This window comes from Macaca fascicularis, chromosome 3 (genome assembly GCF_037993035.2).
Source record: "Macaca fascicularis isolate 582-1 chromosome 3, T2T-MFA8v1.1".
Taxonomy (NCBI): Eukaryota; Metazoa; Chordata; class Mammalia; order Primates; family Cercopithecidae; genus Macaca; species Macaca fascicularis.
Window position 1 is genome coordinate 96,137,456 of NC_088377.1, and position 19,610 is coordinate 96,157,065.

The window sequence follows — 19,610 nt, forward strand, 5'->3', positions numbered from 1 at the left end:
CACCCGTGAGAGAAAGGAGAGGCTTTCGTGAAGAGTCTTCTGAGGCTCAACCCAAAACAAATGACAAACTTTTCTAGCCAGAGTTTTTATGTCTCAAATGTGTGTTTTCTTACTGTTCTGGCAACATCCTGGCAGTGCCTGAGTCTCCCCAGTGAATGGGTGAACTCTGTACCAGTGAATGCAAGTGGCCACCTGTGGCATGGACACAAGGAAACATCTAGAGTGGATCAAGGTGTATTTCGGCCCTGGGACTTCTCTTATTCACTCTCTGTCTCCAAAGAATGGCACCCACAGAGGAAGCCTCTTTTTAACAGAATGGTCTCTGTCCACATACCCCAATGTGTCCACGTGTTTTGTTTGTTTGTTTGTTTGTTTTTTAGACAGTCTCGCCCTGTCGCCTAGGCTGGACAGTCTCACCCTATCGCCTAGGCTGGAGTGCAGTGGTGCAATCTCAGCTAACTGCAACCTCCGCTTCCAGGATTCAAGTAATTCTCCTGCCTCAGCCTCCTGAATAGCTGGGACTACAGGTGCACGCCGCCACACCCAGCTAATTTTTTGTATTTTAGAGATGGGTTTTCACCATGTTGCCCAGGCTGGTCTTGAACTCCTGAGCTCAGGCAATCCACCCCCTCAGCTTCCCAAAGTGCTGGGATTACAGGTATGAGCCACCGTGTGTGGCCTTTTTTTTTTTTTTTTTTTTTTTTTAATGTCTTTCCTCTTGTGATCCTGACAAAAACATTTTTCATTGTGTCTGTTTTGAGCTGTTGGAAAGAGCAAAATGACTTTCCTCCTGAAAGGCTTTGCTTTTGTTCCTGAAAGATCAAGATTAAGTTGATGAGCAAATGTTCAGAAGTTGGAAGATGAGGTGGTGATGGGAAAGGAGAAATAGTGGGAGGGAGCGTGGGAGGGAAGAAGAGAGAGAGAGAGGATCTGGTCTAGTTATGAAATTGGCATAAGGCAGCAACATCAGACTAATATGTGGAAGATCAGGAAGAAATACCCAGAGGTAAGACTCTTAAGCCAATACACCCGAAGTTTGGATATAGTCCAAGAGGAGAGAAGGCTGACAGATCGCATTCCTATGGTTAGGTCACACAACTGCCACAAGAGTTACTTCAAAGAGAGATACTGGTAGAATAACCCTCAGTCTAAAACTGGGTTTCTCAAGAAATAAATGGAAAGACCCATGAGGAAATCCCTGTATGGTCAATGGAAGAAATAGAAACATTCTTAGGCCAAAGAAAATTTTAGAGATTTCTTGGTTGAAAGAAGAGTCTGAGTTCAGAAAAGAAATTAAATAGACTTAGATAAAGAAAAAAGAAAGAGAGCCACAGGAAAGTCTCTTTGGGGAATAATTTGATAAGGAGAAGCCAGTGATGGGACCAGGTAGGAGAGAAGGGACATGCTGCTAGAAATCCACAGGCTGGGTTGACCTCCCATGTGGATCTCTGTAAGAACACCATGTCAACTCTGGCAACCACGACTATCATAGAAAATGAATTCTATTTCTTCATACCCTATCATCTAACACATTATATAGCACATAGTATGTACTCAGTAAATAAAGGAATTACCCTGGTAACGTAGATATACTGAATCTGTGAAGCCAAAGAGATTGTGAGTTTCATGCTTGTCAAGACACTGAAATAACCATTTTGAAAGAAGACAAGCAAACTATAAGATGATTTGTAATACACTCTGTCAGGTATTAAGAAACTTGACCTCATAAGCCTGTAGCCAGGCAGCTGGCCAGCAAGAGAAATGAGAGGAGAAAATCAATTCCATACAAAGTCTAACTTTCGCAGCACAATTCTGAAGATTTTCCATGTTGCAAAATTTTCCAAACTACAAATCTCTTTCCTAGACAGCAGGCAAATACTGTTCTTCTAAGCACCACAAATGGTCGAGAATGTACACACCAGGGATTTCCAACGTCTTTACTACTGACAATGATATACTAAGTTTGAGACTTTGGGCAACTGAGTTCATGGGAATTCAACTCACGGTGAATGACTGTGTTCTTTCTTTGCAGTGGACTGGTGGTCCACACACTTTGAAAGATGTAGATCTGCCGTGTTTCCAGTAAACCCTTCTCAAAACTCATGACATCTCATTCATAAAACACAATCCCCAAAGTAAGAGAATAATTTGTAATTCACTCTCCTGTCTTCCTCTTTCTCCATGTCATTGTTACATTAAGAAGATTTTTCACAGACCAATGCTAGGCTTCTCATTGTAAAGGGATGATTTATTCTACTACAGATGCCTTTGTCTGGCTATGTCATGTACATGTGTGTTGCATGGATATTTTTACCCTCTACGTGAGCAAAATCCATACAAAGTAGATTACAGTAGTGAAAGACAAAAAACAAACAAACAAACAAACAAAAAACCTAATAAGTTGTAATTGAGGGACTTGCTCTTCCAAATAATATTTTAAATAGGCATCTTATGAGATAAAAACAACGTGGAAGGGTTTGAGAAGCTGGGGATAGTCCTTCCTGCAGCTGGGATGAGTTTCTCCATTCTCTGCATGGGAAATTGGGTAGAAATAACTGGCAGAGTCAGAAGGCTAAAGCTGAAGCATATGTCTCATCTGGGGATGCGAGCAGCAGCCACATTCCTTCCACTGCAGGAAGAGCCTTCCAATTTTCCCTTCTTACCAGTGAATGCTTTACCAACTTGTTCTTTCTCCTTCAAACATGTGACCTGGCTCCAGACCACTAGTTGGGTTTTTTGCAGTTTTTGTTTAATATTGTGGATATCGTCGTTTTGTGTTGTTTGTTTTCTGCTTGTCATTGTTGCTTTTGCTGTTGTCCACTGAAAGGAGAGAGAAGGTGCAAAAAGGAGAGAGGAGGTGCAAAATTTGTAGCTATACCATAGTGAGGTTTACAAATTGATAGTTTTTCTATTCAAATTTTACACCAAAGAAAGGGGAAGGTAGGATGTATTCTCTGGGTTCACCAAGTGTAAAGCTCTACCAAAAATAAAGTAAAAAGCCATGTTCTCCATGTGTTAATGCTTTCAGGTAGATGTGATGTAATTCTTTCAGGTAAAGTTGATGAAGTGAACAGATGGTAGAAAGGAAATATTTTTAAATTATTTGCTAAGTGTCAAGAGTCGAGGTGGGAGTGTGTGGTGGAAGTGGGTAATGCTCTTTCAAGCTACTAAGCCCTAGTTCTACCCCGCTTTTTATATTAGCTAAGCAACTACAGCCTAATTCCACCCAAACTGCACAGCCACCTGTGCTACCCTGCCAAATGATCCCCTCGTAAGCACAGAGTACATAAACTGCAGGGTCAAAGAGTCATTCTTCCCATCTCCCATTTTCCAGCTGCAGGCTTGATTTTTTGAAGAAACTTGCTATTTTGAAGAAAGTGCCCTTTGATCACATGAGCTTATACATTTTTTTTTAAATCTCTGAAAGAACACTCAAAGCACAATCTGTGATATTTTAAATAGATAATCAATAGGTGATAAAAAGAAAATATCCCTAAAGGGTAGTTCAAACTGAGATGGAAAGACCAGGGTGGAAAACACTATTGTCTGGAAACAGAATTGTTTCATTCAAAGAATAAGAGAAAAGCAAGTTCAATGCCCACAGGAATAGAATTCTTCTCTAGGAAGCAGAGGGCTTGTGTGATTCGTGTGCTACAGGAAATTGTTCAGCTGGGTATTGAGTGCCATGAAAATTACTTGCATCTTGGAAAGAGAGATGGAAAAAAATAAAAGAAATTGTAAAACTGAGTTCAAGGCACAGAACAGTTAAATTCACTAATCTAATTATGGCATTTATGATCTATTATTTTCTCTTAGCCTCATCCTTTTGCTCATTTTTATAACATGGAATCTTTGTAAAGAGTACATTTATTCCATAAGGTTCTGTCAGCTGCGAATGGAACACTATCGAACCTCTTAGGCTGTTAGTAATCTTCAAGTACTCAAGATTTCTTTGAGAACTAGGCTGTGGTTGACTAATAATTTCCATATCAGTAGAATCTATTGTGTTCAGCTAGCTTGCAAATTGTCAAGGTGCTTTTAATTAGTGCTGTGTAATAACGGGTCATCTTATGTACACTTTACAGAGAGCCAAAAAACTTTGCCTCCTTGAAAGGAATGACCTGGGGCCTACATTTACAGAGTGCCATGTCTTTTGGATATAAGAGCAGGTGTGTGAATTTTCTGAGCAGGACTAATTCCTCTAAACTTGAATGAGTAGATCTCTCACAACTGTGAAATAAAGAATAGGAATCTTTTCTTCCTTTATAAAATGTTCCAGTATATTAATACTTAACATTCTGTCACTGAAAACATGTTATACTCGAACTAAAAGCTCCCTGGGCTGCTTCTTGGTTTCCTGCCTTTGTCTAGCTAAGCTGGCATTCCATAAGCTCAAATCAACTTATCAAAATACATTTTGGCTTGAATTGAAGTAATTACCAGGGTTCTGAAGGTATGGTAGAAACAGTCTCCATAGCCTCTGAAAAGTGCCTGCTTTGTCAAATGTTTCATTATCTAAAGAAACAGGAACCCAACTGATAACTTTCACACTTGTTACATTCTTATCAATGCAAACAGCAAGAAATACACTCATTTCCTTAAAAGTATCATGCTTTCTTAAAAAAATAGAGTATGCCAAAGGAAAGGCAGTGCAATGTCCAACTGACAAAAGATACATATTAACCAAAGGTACCAGGGAAGGAACCATACGTGATATACAAAATGTGAAAATGAGCTGAATTTATGCTCTGGGGCTGATATTCAAGAACTGAGTTCTGCTTCTAAGATGCCTTTCTTAGGTAGCAAATAACAGACAAGAGTTTGAGCCTGGTGGACCACTGGCAGTCAAAATTAGTTTGGCCCAAGGGGGAATATATCTGCTCTTGGAGTGGAAAGGGAGAGACCAGTGAGCCTACAGCACCATGGGCTGCTGAGAGAGAAGGGGCCTCGGTGGCACAGAATAGCCACGTGGGTTATGGCTACTCCTGCATATCAGAGTTTGCCAAGGACAAGCCCTTCTGCTGTGGACATTTATGTTTCTTTTGAACATCACTGATATTAAGCTGTTTACTTTTGAGGACTCCGCTGCAAAGTCTTGGGCAGATGGTAACACAGAAACACTATTTCTCCCAGATGTGAAACTGCACATAGCTGGCTGAGCTGGGAGACACTGACAATTCCAAGCTGGGCATCGATGGCCTAAAAGAGCAACAAAACTCGAGAGAGGGGTTATGTGGAGAGTACAACTGCTATTTTTAGACAGAGGATGGAAAGGTTCTGGATGTGGGAAGATTGCAAGATTGGTGGGACTGGCATCCAATTGCAAGACTCCATATGGTGCAAATGTCTCCAGCTGTTTGTGGCATCTTCAGGATGTGCCTTCCCTGTGAGTGGGGATGAGGCAAGTCCCGCAGTTGGAACCTGGCTCTGCCTTGGGTTTTTCCTCGGAGGAGGAACCACATCTCCTGAGTACTCTAACGGAGCAATGCTGCTGAACGGGTAAGTGAGGCGGAGGCTAGACCAAGAGGGAGGCCACAGATGCCCCACCTGCTTTGGTGGTCACTTTCAAGAGGTAGCCATCCAGGTCTATGTGGAAGTGCGGCGCGCGGCAGGGGAGCGCGATGCGCGAGCCGTTCCAGCGCACGGTAAGGTGCTGCTGCAGGCTGACCCTGCTCTCGCCCAGCACCAGCTCCACCGACTTGGTCCACGAGAAGGAGCGCGTCCGGCGGGCGTCGTTCTTCACCAGCACCTGGAAGGGCGAGGCAGGGGAGGAGCAGTCTTTTGTCAAAACGTACTGACACGTCCCCTGAAAGTTAAATGTCCGACCGTCAAAAGTGTTGTAGTGGGGATCTCCAAACACCGTGCAAACGCCGGGCTCTGCGGAGGAGTGAGAGACAAAAGCCGGGTCACAAACCAAGCCAAGGATTTACAGAGAAATCAGGGGCACCTGCTGGGTAAGAGGGAGACTTAGCAGAGATACACTAAGGGAAATCAATTTTTTTATTAAAAAAAAAAAAAAAAAGTCGTCGTTTTTAAAGGTTTGTGCCAAACCTCACAGAATACTCAGAATACTTCTGGTTCTTTCATACTTGAAAGCTATTTTAAAACCTCTGAATTTTCGAAGCATGCCTATTTTGTAGCCTAGATATGCTTCCATGGTCTTAACGTTAGGAATGAAGAAACTGAACTAAGATAACTAAGAACTGGTCTTACTTCACAACCCACATATACAAGAGCAAAGTAAATATATAAATAAACAAATAGCAGCAACATCAGTGACAATACACCAAGACATTAGCATGATTTCCATTTAACTAATTCAAAAAAATTAGAAACACGATGTGCTAAATGTTTCTCATGCTCTTAAGGAAAACTGATATTCAACACCCATGTATTTCCGTAGGACAAATCAACAGAACTGCCAGATACAAGTTTAATAGTGTCAGGAAACAAATTACTAATAATATTTACGGATAGTCTTTATATGTTTTCCAAAAATTCCTATGTTTTGATCTAAGGACCATGATCTAAAACTGGATGAAAAATAAGTTACAAAACATAATTTAGTACAGTTAAGAAATCCCAATGGAGTCATCATTCTGAAATATCATTAATTCAAATACTTATGAGATCAAAGGGAAGTTTTACACTTTGGGGCAGTCCAAAGATTTTTATAGAAAATTAAATATTTTTTTAAAACAAATCTTGGCGTTGGTTTGTTCTGCATGTAAATATATTTTATCTGTTTTCAAAAAGGCATGAAGCAACCAGGAAATGAGGAATCCATTTAGAGATATTAGCCCAAATAATAAAAAAAAAACAACTATAATAAAAAGCACAATTTCCAGTCAACACTAGAATAATAGCCAGATCAAGAATAATAACCAGAATAAAAATACCAGGTCAAGAATATGAGAACGTCATATAAGTAATTTCTCAGAATATCTAAGGGAAGAATTGAGTCAAGACAGAGGAAGGATGTGCCAGCTGATCTGATAGGACCAAAGGGATCCAATGGAAACATTTGCTTTTAATTTCTAAAGTGTTTGGAGAGTAATGTTGCTTTATGTTATGATATATTATGTCATTTTATATGTCAATTTCATATGACTCCATACAAAGCACATACATTTGGAACTTAATAAATTAATTTTTTGTTTTAAATTGGTTTTTCTTGTCAATATTTAATAGAGACTATAAAAGGAAAAGTTTTGGCATTTATGAGAATTTCAATGAACAAATATTTTAAAGAATATATAAAAGGCACTCCTCGGGGTGCAGGGTGGAAAAAGTAGGTGGAAGAGACACATTTTGAAAGCTCAGCAGTAATACTAGAATTTACCCTCCCTTTCTGCTCCTTTCTTATTTGCTTTCTTGGTCGCTTTTCCTTCTGACTCCTATTTTACATGGTGTGTTGCTTCACATTTTACCCTCTCCCCACCTTCCTAATTCTGTACCTTCTCAACTAGTTCCCAGCTATTTAACCTCTTCAGAGTGCATTTATCAGTCCTTTCTCCATGTGATTACTTCCAAAGTCATCCTATCCCACATTTCCCCCCGACATTCTCTCTTCCTGCCCATGAAATGGAATGTCTCCCTGGCCATGAAGATGTCGCTTTTTGGTTGAGGGAGAACAAGGCAGTTCTTTGGGACCCTAAGTGGCATCAGGAGAATGACAGTTCAGAAATAATACCAACATATGCCACAAAAGGACTGTATAGTAACCTGATGCCCAGATGCACCCAGTCGAAGAGAAGGACTTTTCCGGGTCCTTAACTCCACCTTCTCAGCACGAGTGCCCAGACAAACCAACGTTTTTGAGCTTCTGAGCATGCTACAGATGGACCTCAGCTTGGAAAGGCCAAGGTACCTCCTAAGGTTTTGAAATTACACTCCTGAGGAAGTCCTCTCTCAGTGGGGAGCAGGCACAGGGAATGCTCACACCTGCTGCCCACACTCTCCTGTGGCAATCTTCTCCTTGTACCAGGGACAACAATTACATTAAAATTATCATTAATCAAAGCACTAATAGCTAACAGTTGCAGAAAGCTCATCACAGACCCTAAAACTCTTCTACATGTCTGCTGATCATGGAGGCATCATCAGAAAATTGGTATTTAGATTGTCTCCCAACATTAAACAAACAGCTAAGCACTTTGCAGTACAATCCATAAAATGAGCTATGATCTAGTCACTGAAAAAGTTTGTGAATAACCGTCATGACTGAGGAAATGCTTATGACATGTTAAGTGAAAAATCAAAAATAAAATTCTATGTACTGGATAATCTTAACTATGTTAAAATAAATATGCACAACCCCCGCCAAAACATACACACCCCAAAATTGAAAACAGTGGTTACTCCTTGGTGGAAGAACCATAAGTGACACGATTTTCTTTCTTATGCTTTTCTGTTTTTGATTTGTTGTTATTTTTTGTTTTGTTTTTAAGAGTCAAACTGTGGGTACTTGTAGATAAGGCCAATTACATGACAAAGCAAGTCTTCATAGAAGCAACAGAAGATCTACTGCCTCAAGTGACCCTGGGGAAGCCTGAGCTTGCTCATAGCTGGGCGGGAAGCAATGAAGAATGTCCAGGGAGACTCTGGGCAAGGGAAATCATGTGTGAACAGGGCTGTCAGGAAAGATATTTTTCAAGAGGCCCTAACTTATGGAAGGGAAGGGTTTGGAAATCGGGATGATTTTTCTGTGTGACAGCAATATCGAAGAGGCCAACAAAATATCATGACTGTGAAGATGCCTGAAAATTATGTGTTGCATTTGGGGACATTTGTATCATGAGCTAAAATAATTTTAAAACCTTGGCCCTTTTTCCTGGCACCTCCGGGCCCCTATGCCAGATCCCGCAGGCGCAGTGAACACGTGCACTAGAGAGTGTCTGCAAGTGAGAATTCTCAGTGTTACAAGAATCTGCCTGGCTGCAAAAGGAAAAGGCTCGAGAACACTTAGGGGACAGAAATAAACACAGCATCCTCATATAATTTTTTTCCAGTGGACCCAGTGAAATTAGCTTCAGTCCAACACATCCAGATGTCCAGTCACACTCTTTTGGAAAGCTTGGCGTGATAGGCAGAGGGAGGGAGGGAGGCTACAGAAACAGACCATCCTGAAACTAACCTTGTTTGAATATGCATAAGTCAGAGGATGGAGAGAAAGATGCCAGTTTATCACTGGTGGCACACTTTTTCATAGTCCTGTAGGTCAAATCATTAGATCTCATTTTTGTTTTGAGTTGTTTTCAACATATGGATACAAATGCACAGGTAAAGGGGGGAAAAAAGATCAGAAGTGTACGAAATCAGATAATAAGAGTGTGTGTTTTTTCTCTAAGGTAATAGAATTATGTGTGACATTTCTTTTCCTCTTTCTTGTTTATGTGTATTTGCATTATTATTTACACTTACATTTCATTGTTTGCAATGACTATGTATACTTTTGGAAAAAGAATATTTGCTTTAAAAGTTTTAAAAATGCTGGATTAAAGGCATACCACTTTGATGTTCCATACCTTAATAAGATCACTATGAGAAATAAGAGAGTCACACTGCCTCTGAAATGATAGTGCCAACACTTTTCTCCTAACCATATCAGGTACATTTATTTATGTCATGGATATATTTATTCTAATGAAATGCCTTTCTTCTGAGAGCAGTGATTATTTTCAAAACATCTGTCAAAGAAAATTAAGGGAAAATTATACAATCACACATTATAAAAAAAAAAAAAGAGAGAGAAACTGAGTAAACTCTAACCCCACTCCCCTCCAAACACAACAAAACAAAAACATAAAAGCATAAGGAAGGGGAAAAAAGTATCATTCATGCTTCTGCCACTAAGAAAGAGCCACTGTTTATAATTTTGGGCATGTATTTATTTGAACATAGTTAAGATAAGTCTGTACACGAAATTTGATTTTCTATTTTTTACTTAACATGTCATAAGATTTCTCCAGTCTTTAAAATGTTTTTTCACTTTGAAAGCGCAGGATGGAACTTCTATCCTCAATCCATTACTTCAGCAAAGAGGAAGGTCTCTCCAGCTCATCATACTTTGCTACTACATGGATCACTGCATTTCCAAAAATAATGCTCTAACCATGAGGAAGCCTAACAAATAAAAAAACATGGCTTTAAACCTTTTCAGCCCAAACTGCAGGGAAACAGGCCCCATGGGACTCTGAGGTGACTGTGTCATGCAGGGGCTCCAGGAATCCCAGACAGGTAAGCGTCGTGATGATGCCAAGCTTGGGTGAAAAATCAGGAAAGGCTGTTTGTCTAGGCCCTGCCTGAACAATGACAGAGGCCTCTGATAGAAAGAGGCTGTGGTGCGACCCAGAAGGACCCGAACTTCTCCATTCAGGAGCCCCCCGCCTTGCACAGAATGTCACTGATGGCTGTTGGCCCAAAAGGGACCTAAGGGTCAGCACATGATCCACTACGTGGCACCTGGGTGCCTTCCTTGACCTCTTAAATGGGAAATAATCTAACATGTATAGGTGTGGGGGTGGAAAAGAGAGAAGCAGGTCACTTTCCACCGATCTACAATCCACCAGAAATTGTAACTGATCTGTACACAAAAAATTGATTTCAAGAAATATTGTGTAGGTATATCGTTGAATGTTATGAATTTGCTTTCACATATTTTCCATAATTCCACGAGCTCATCAACTTGAAACAAAAGAGCAAACAAAGGAAGCAGTCCCTAACTACAAGATCTCATCTAAAACACATCCAAACCCATAGCCAGGGCTAAAGTCCAGGCCTCGGTCATGGAGCCCAGTGCTGGCCCCCTTCACCTGGGCCCTGCAGTGGCCTGTGCCTGCCCAGCACTCCCTCACAGTTCACAGCACACGCACCCTTCAGCTCCCGGCCTGATGCCAGCTTCCCAAAGCAACACCCCTGGTGCCTCAGCCAAAGTCATCTGTTTCCTCTAAATTCCAAAAGCAAAACTGACCATATAGCCCAGATGTTCTGGGACAGTCTTAATTTCAAATACTCTATCTTGTAGTCACACTAAGTTTTTCCTTTTAGGGATCAAAACTAGGGTGTACCAAAGTCATAGCCTGCTTATGATAAATCATTTTCTTCCTTAGCTTATAGTTTTAGCATATTCTTAACTTCTAAGCCAGACCTTAAACTCCCTGTAAGTTTTATGTGTACCCCTCAGCGCCTGGCACACTGCCATGTATACAGAAGGTCTACAGGTAGACACGTGCCTCGTAATGACGTTTCCATCAACAACAAACCACATGAGTGACAGTGGTCCCGTAAGATTATAATACTGTATTTTACTGTAACTTTTCTATGTTTAGATGTATTTAGATACAAAAATACTTGCCATTGTGTTATCATTGCCTACAGTATTTGTACTGTACACGTTTGTAGCCTAGTAGCAATAGGGTGTGCCATTTAGCCTAGGGTTTGTGTAAGTGCACTCTCTGATGTTCGAATAATGGCAAAATTGCCTAATGATGCACTTCTCAGAACATATTCCTACCATTAAGCAACATATAATGGTACATATGTAATACATGGATTCATTTTTTCATTACTTGAAAAAATTACTGCTGTAACACATATCATGTATCAATAAATATCTGTTGAATGAATGAGTTAGTTAATTAATTTGAGAACATATTTTGGTGAAACAAAAATTGCCCACACTGAACTTACTAAAATAGTTCAGTGTAATGACACATACAGCAGGTAACCAAAAGAACTGTGCCTAATCGATTAACTGAATAATTAATTAATGCTTTCAGAATAAAGAGACTATTAGGAAAAAAATTCTGAAAAGTCAGGAACATTATGGGGAAACTATGTCTGGTGCCAAGAAAGCTAGCTGAGAAATTCAAATTCATGGCAGTCCAATTTCTCCATTTGAATAGAGATAACCTACCCTACCAAAAAGTATTGTCAAAATCAGAAAGCTACATCAGAATCAGAACAACATGGGAAAAGAACTTACCTCTAATGCCTAATATGACCAAGAGAGGTAGGCAGAATAATGGGCCCCCAAACATATCCACCTCCTAATGCCCAGAACCTGTGACTATGTTATTTACATGGCAGAGGGAATTAAGTTTGCAAATGGAATCAAGGTTACTAATCGGCTGACCTCAATATGGGCACTTCTGAAAGGGGTGAATGTATTCACAAGGGCCCTTAGTGAAAGAGGAAGGCAGGTGCATGGCCCTTATAGTGTGAAAGGGACTCAACCTGCTGTTGGCAAGTCTGAAGCTAGAGGAAGGGGTCAGGAGTGAAGGAATGTGGGCAACCTTCAGAAACTGGAAAAGAGAAAAACAAACAAACAAACCAAAAAATGGATTCTCTCCCCTAGGGCATTCAGAAGAAACACAGCCCTGCTGACACCTTGATTTTAGCCCACTGAGACCCTTTTCAGACTCCTGACCTCCAGAACTGTAAAACAATACATTCGTGCTGTGTTAAGCCAGTGAGCGGTAATTTGTCATCTGTAGCCATAGGTAACTAGTACACTTAGCAACATTAAACGTGGTTAGTATAAAATAACTAGTATATGCCAAGTACCATGTCAGATGCTTTCCATATTTTCAGTATCCCCTTTCATCTTCACTATCCCCCTTCATCCTCACTATGTCTGTGCACATTGTATATTCATACCCTAATACCCTAAATTTTTAGCAATGAGTTTGAAGAAGTTGCCTTATTGCCCATGGTTTCTCAGCCAATACTTGTAAAGATGGAATCCAACCCAAGACACTGTGGCTTCAAGGCCATTCCTTTCCCCACAGCATCCTGCAAAGTTGTTAACTAGCTGGGGGCACAGAGCTCTTTGAGAATCTGAAGAAATATGTAGATACTCATATCCTCTCAAATGTAGAGGTTCATAAAGACTCTGTCAAAAGACTGATCAATGCTGTCCTACGAGTCTGGGAAGTTTAGATTAAGAATACTTATCTATAAGTTAATTATAAACGATAATACTTGATTCCCTTATATAATGTGTTTTTATTTCATCTCCACAACTACATTAAATGTTTCTGAGCTCAGGGTCTGTATCAACTTTTTATTCGGGTCCTCCAGAGCACCTTCCGGAATGCCGAAAGCTCACTGAATGTTAATATACAGTTCACACAGAAGATGCATTTTTGCCACTCTCACTATCCAAGATCCGACCTTAAAACACCTTCTTCTCTATTTAAACCAGAAGTTTTTATTTGTCAATTGAGAGAACAGTATATCTGACCTAAAGAGATGGGTTTCACATCTCCAAGTTAACCCGGCTTCCAGCTTTAAAGCCTCCTTGGAGTTGGCAGACATTAAGCATATTACTGCTTTTAAGAGTCTTGTGTTTGACTCCTGATTTTGTCACTTAAGACTTAGAAAATCATGCACAAACTACCTGCATAACCTCAATTTGTTTGCCTATAACATGACTCTAAGAACAATTACCTTGCAGGGTGATTATAAAGATAGCACTGCAAAGCTGCCACGATCATAAGAGATACTCAGAGTAGTCATTATTCGTTTCCTTATTATAAATGGTACGCAAATCTAGCAAATAGTTATCTACTGCTGGCTAAAATGGGGTTGAGAAAGACTGTAACAAACTTAGAAAGTATAGATTTGTTGAAAAGACAAGGTAAATTGAGATAGTCTATAAAAGACATAAAATACAGATTTAGGGCTAGAATGAAGTAAGCCTTCTAGTCCGAAAGAAGAATGTAAATAAAGTCATGGACATAGATAAGAGGGCAGCTTACACAAGAAGAGCAGGAGGCCAATCAAACCGGAGTGCAGAGCTGCTTTGGGAAATACAAGACACCCAAGTTGTCTAAATAAATTGGCCTGTGATTCATTGTCAGCCTGAGAAGTTTAAATGTATTCCAAAGAACCAGCATTTCTTGATATGTTTCCTGTGAAACATCAATCCTGCCTGTTGCCCTGCCAAAATAAGTAGAAATTAAAATTAAAAAAAAAAAAAAGCTCTGCCGCTCAAATTAGTTTTGGAGGCGCTCTATACTCCATCAGCCTCCTTCACCATGCACATCAGCATATTAAGGGCTCTGAGAATTCTGCAGTAAGGAAACACATTTAAGTTTACTTGACCCAGCATTTCCTGAGTGTATTTAATCACAGAACCTTGTTTTGAAAATATTACTCATTATTATCCCTCAGCACTAGTGTCTTATAAAACAAATTCTGGGAAACTGCAAGAGACCAGTGAAGGAAGTTGGCATAGGTCTCCATGAAAGCCAAGTTTGGGTTCTGACAGGGGTGTGCAAAAACGGGTGAAGGAGAAGAGAGATGGAGGTTACATGCAAGCAATAGGATGAGTGTCCAGCTGCCATGGGAATGTCAAGGAAAGTATTTATTCAAAAAACATCACAAAGAGACAATCAAGCAAACCTGATGATTGATTAGGAACATGGGGGAGAAATGCCAAAAGTATGAGAAATAACATCAAGGTTCAAATCTTGTGCAGCTGGGACATGGGGGCGCCAGAATTCAGTCAACAAATAGGGATTGGAAACAGCCATTAGCCCCTCCATCCAACTCCCAGCTCAAATAATTGGGGGAATCAAAGGTAGAAACTATTAACAAAATTCGAATGCAATACTCTGAAAGAAGAATGTGTTCTCCAAGAAGCTGAGATCTACCACATTAGCATCTTGTTAAGAAGTGAGATGTTAAGGACCTCAAAGCTTAAACAAATCTGAAACCAGAGTGAGAAAGTACAGAAAGGGCACCATGAAAGTAGAGCTGTGAGTTTACGAGATGAAAAAGCAAAAAGTAAAACAACAGATACTTGCACTAAAGAAGGATACGGGAAGTCAGAGAAGAGGGGTGGAGCAATGAGTGAGGGCAGAAGGGAACAGAGATAAGGAGAAAGAATGACAGCATTCATGAATATGAATTTCACACCAAAGGGCCATACATAGCACAGCTAATGAGTCATCTCTCCATACTCCCAGCAAAGGTTACAACTGAAGTATTGTAACCCAAGAGACTGAAGAGGTTAAAGTGACCTCATAAACGTAGGTAAGTTTTTTAAAAAGTGAGTAAATACAACCACTTGTAAGTAGAAGCCGCTAGTTATGTATAAAAGAAAGTAACTGGCAAACCTCATATCTATTTAGAAGTGAACTTCCAAAATGAATAAAAATTTAGTCAATAGAGAACAGAGAATAGTGCATAAAAGTTTGGGCTTTGGAGTCTCGTAGGCCAGTGTATTAGCTGACCACAAACTATTTAATTTCTCTCACCCTCAGGCTAATGATGGCTTCTAATTCATAGGAACATGGTAAGGATTAAATGGCAAAATGGAGAGCATTTATCACAATACCTGACTGATATGGACTAATGTTCAATAAGTCACCGTTAGTTATAGGAGCAATTGCAGAGGTAGTAGAAGTAGCAATTTTTGTTGCTTTTATTTTGCTCATAGGAGATGTGACCTCCAAAGAGGAATAAATCTGCCTCAGCTCTGCATATAGTAATGTATAATTAATTATACAGTACTTTCCACCAAGTGTATTTTTTAAGTTTCACAGCTTGGGGTTTCTATTGTTCATTTGTTTTGTCATTTAGCTGTATTTTAGGTGTGTCATTACCAAGGCGTTTCCGTCACACATAACCTCAGTCAAAACTGGACACTTGCAACTTTACTGAGATTCAACATGGCAGCCTTGGCTATATTGTACCAGATGTCTAATAATGAATTCGCATATCTTTTTCTATATAAAATGCGTTCTTTCGAAATTAAGCAAGAAACTAGCTTTTAATTGAATTATGTCATAATGCTACATCTATATTAAAAATAGATTTCCCAAGCAAAAATCCAGAGAGGCCTATAGAATGAATACTGGATTAGGAGATTTTTAAAAAGATGCAAGTCCTCATCCCAGCTGTTTCAGTTAGTACTGCTGTGAGTCTCAGTTTCCTCACCTGCAAAGTGAGATGTCTGACCTCATATTAAGATCCCTTCACTTACAAATTTCCTGATGCTAAAATGGTGATGAGCTCCAGAGGCAGGGCAACTCTGCTCTTACCCATTCCTGGTGGAGATTATACACAGAGTTATTTCAAGTTTAAAACTATATGTACTTAAAAAGAAAATTTGGGGAGATCTTCACTTGACCCCAGTAACTTGAGTTACCAAGAGAAAAAAAAAACTGGAAAAACTAGTAGACATGGAAAACAAACAAAATGGAAAACCAAGCCAGTCTGATTTGTCAGTGAGCTCAGAGCATACCAACCACCACTTCTCTGTATTTGAGCAGAAAGACGGAGATGCCACAGTAGAAGAAAGCCTGGGGACTTGAGTCTCCATTTCCACCATGGTGTGGTTGGAGGGACAACACTGTTAATTGGAAATTCCTCTTAAAGTCCTTCACCAGTCTACAATTCTTACAAGTTGTAAAGCCCTCCAGGCCTTCTCTTCCCCTTCTTAACTTCAACTGGTTATCAAACTGTACAAAATGACAAGGAAGCTAAGGGAAGTGATTCCAGACCAAGCTTTCGGGCCAGCTACCCGGTTGGAATTCAAGCTCCACAACTACCTTGAGCATCCTTCTTAACCTCTAAGCCTCAGTTCCTTCAACTGTAAAATGGAGCTAACAGCACTATTTGACCACAAGACGGCTGTGATAATCAAATGAAACTAAATGAGACTGCCCAAGATAGTGTTTAGAGACGGCAGATGCCAAATAATTATTAGCTGCTGCTGTTGCTGATGGTACTACCGTTGTACTATTGCTATTATTGTTATCTATGGATGATGACAGTGGTGATTGTCAATTCATCAAATAATCACTTATCAAGGACTTACTGAGTACTAACACCCTGTGGGAACTGACAATAGGTGGTAGAGAAAAGGCGATTCCTTATAACTTCAGTTTCCTTCGACTCTGTACTAATTTACAGCAAGAAAAATTAAAGTAACAATATTCCTTAGAGCAGAACAGCATATAAAACAGAAAACAAACTGATTTCCTCATGCTCCTTCCAGCCTGGTTTCTACCAGTGTGGGATCTCCCAGCCACCATGTGTGGTACAGCGGGTTTTATTTGCCACCCCTGTCTGCTATTTAGGCCTGAGGAGCAGTGTCGAGTCCGACTCCAGATGCTGGAGCAGAAACTTCAGTGGCCACTTAGCTTAACACCTCCTTGGCAGGGCTAAAGTCAACACCACAAATTCTTATTCTACAAGCATCTTGAGCTCTGGTTTCGAATTTCCTTGCTTTCCTGAGTTAAGGACAGACTCTTGGTGTTAAGGGACCTGGAGTTGCTTACAGCCCCTGAGGCCAGAAACCTTGCTCAAACACAAAATCACTAATTTGCAGAACCTCTATCAGTGGAGATTTCTCATAAAATGGGCCCCTACGTTACTGTTTCATTATTTTTTTTTCTAGGGAAATAAATGAAATTGTTGTTATATTCTCCCCCTCCTACAGCCACTCTGTTTAATTGGAGCTACCTGTACGCATCCCAGAGGGCTTACGTCAGATGTGCCAAAATGAGTGGCTGTGGTGGGTGCAGGCAGCAGGCAGGGCCCCTAGGAGAGCAGGCACACCAAAGCAGCCTGCACACAGCTGGAAACTAACGCTGGGGGGTTTAAAACATCACCTGGCAACTGTGAGCCTCCTCCCACCCCGAGCTGCTGAAATTTGATATTTCCTGTTACTTGTGGGACGTGTAGTTGAGGTTATTTCAATTAAATGCACATCTGTGTTCGGCATATTCAATAAGCCTCAGTGTTATGTAATCATGAACTTGTGTTTTAAGCTGGGAATCTGATGGTTAGGTCTGATGTAGCTACAGGTACAGCTTAATGAACCTATGACAGCAGGGACTGGGCATGCACGTCTGGGCTGCCTTTGTCTCTGCTTTTGTAGATGGCTGAGAGATTAAATTTTCTCATATACTCAATCTGTCAATCTCAGTCTCTCTCTCTCTGCCCCTCCCTCCATCCCTCTCTCCCTCTCTTTCTCTATACACACCTCACACGCACCGTTCTTGTTAGTGACAACTTTGACACTGTATTATTTATGTCAGAAAACAGATATCTTGCCAGCAAAGAATTTATCTGATTCAGGTCTCTGTTGGGTGGTTAGATCAAGATTCTACCTACTATTTGCCAACACTCAGTAAAACAACATCTTGCATAAACAAAATGCTACACACAAAACAGGCGAGTGGCCTCCCTGTCACCTACTCCGTGCTCATGTGAGCCCAGCGGAGGCAAGTCCAGACTGACTTAAGGCTAGAGACTCACACTTTGGCAAGAAACAGCATTTGCAAGAAAGCTTTATAAAGTTTGTGTAGCCTACTCCAAATATTTTATTTTAAATAAATCATCAAAATCAAATCTAATTCTTTTCAGTTGAAAAGGGAGAAAGAGAGGCTGTTCCATGTTATAAAAAGACAGCAATGCTTTTTCATACTTCCTTCAAGTCTGATTTTCAGAGGACTTTTGTTCCCCTATTTTGAGAGAGTCATCATTGCTCCTTCAGGCCAACCCTACAAAAACTGTCCTACTGTGGGTAGGACAACAGTTTGTGCCTCCTCTATTATTTCTTACCTACAGAATTGTAAATTACCATTACTGCTGACTGTTATAAGGAGAGACCCGTAAGAATGTTCTCACATGTACTTCAAGTTTCCTCTTCGTTACTCCTTTCAAAGATCTGAGACAGCCCCCAAACACTACCAAGATTAAAACTAACCCAGGCAATAAGTGAGAAATTCTGTGGGATTTTAAGAACAGATAATGTAATGCCATTACTGCTGGAAATAATGCAACATTCATTTAACTACCACAGGTAACCAAAATAAATTGGAGAGTATTTGAAGCTCTATAATCAATCCATTTAATTTACATATGCATTTATTTGTGCATGGATGTATTCTTGCCTCCTCTCAGAAAAGGGTGGGAAGCAGCTTACAGACATACAAAGTAAATAGTTGAAAACATGTAAGAGTGGACATATATGATGAAGCCAGGAGTAAGCCTATTACTCAAAACCTGCATGCTTTTAGAGGTGGAGTATAAATTTATTTTTAGCTTCCTAGCAACAAAAGTAAAGATAGTAACTTTTTAAAATCATTCAAGATATAATTATGCCTTCATAATTTGTTGCAGGGTTAGAGAATTAAAATACGGAAACATACTCAATTAAACCCAGAGGCTTCTAGGCTCACTTTACTCTCCTACTGCATCTAATCCACAGGTGTCGAGGGTTAGTTAGTGCTACTAGTACCACAGGTGCTCATGTCTGCATTCACCCATGCTGTTTCCTCTATTTGGAATGCCTGTGGCACCCAACAGGGGTAATTTTGCTCCCCAGGGGACATTTGGCAATGTCTGGAGATATTTTTGGTTGTCACAACCTTGCAGGGGATGCTACTGGCATTTAGTGGTTAGAGGCCAGGGATGCTGCTAAAGATCCTGTAATGCACAGGACAGCCCCACAACAGAGAATGATCTGGCCAAACTCTCAGTAAGACTGAGGTTGAAAACTCTGCAGTAACGTCATGGAGAGTGAGTGTGTGTGTGTGTGTGTGTGTCCAAGAGAAAGAGGGAGAGACTGTATGTGTTTTAATAAGACA

The 19,610-nt window shown here is 40.2% G+C and overlaps 1 protein-coding gene across 10 annotated transcripts in view; it reads right to left on the reverse strand.

Moving 5' to 3' along the window:
- Positions 1-19,610, reverse strand: part of BMPER (BMP binding endothelial regulator) — a 247,035-nt gene that overhangs the window by 69,733 nt on the left and 157,692 nt on the right. For 5 of the 10 annotated variants that reach the window (XM_074035243.1, XM_005549817.4, XM_074035244.1 and 2 more), the window contains one exon: positions 5,548-5,877. The exons of 4 other annotated variants lie outside the window; for them this stretch is intronic. In XM_074035243.1, coding sequence (XP_073891344.1) covers positions 5,548-5,877 — 330 coding nt within the window. The remainder of the gene's footprint in view (positions 1-5,547; positions 5,878-19,610) is intronic. One more of the 10 variants, XR_012432543.1, reaches the window with a different exon arrangement.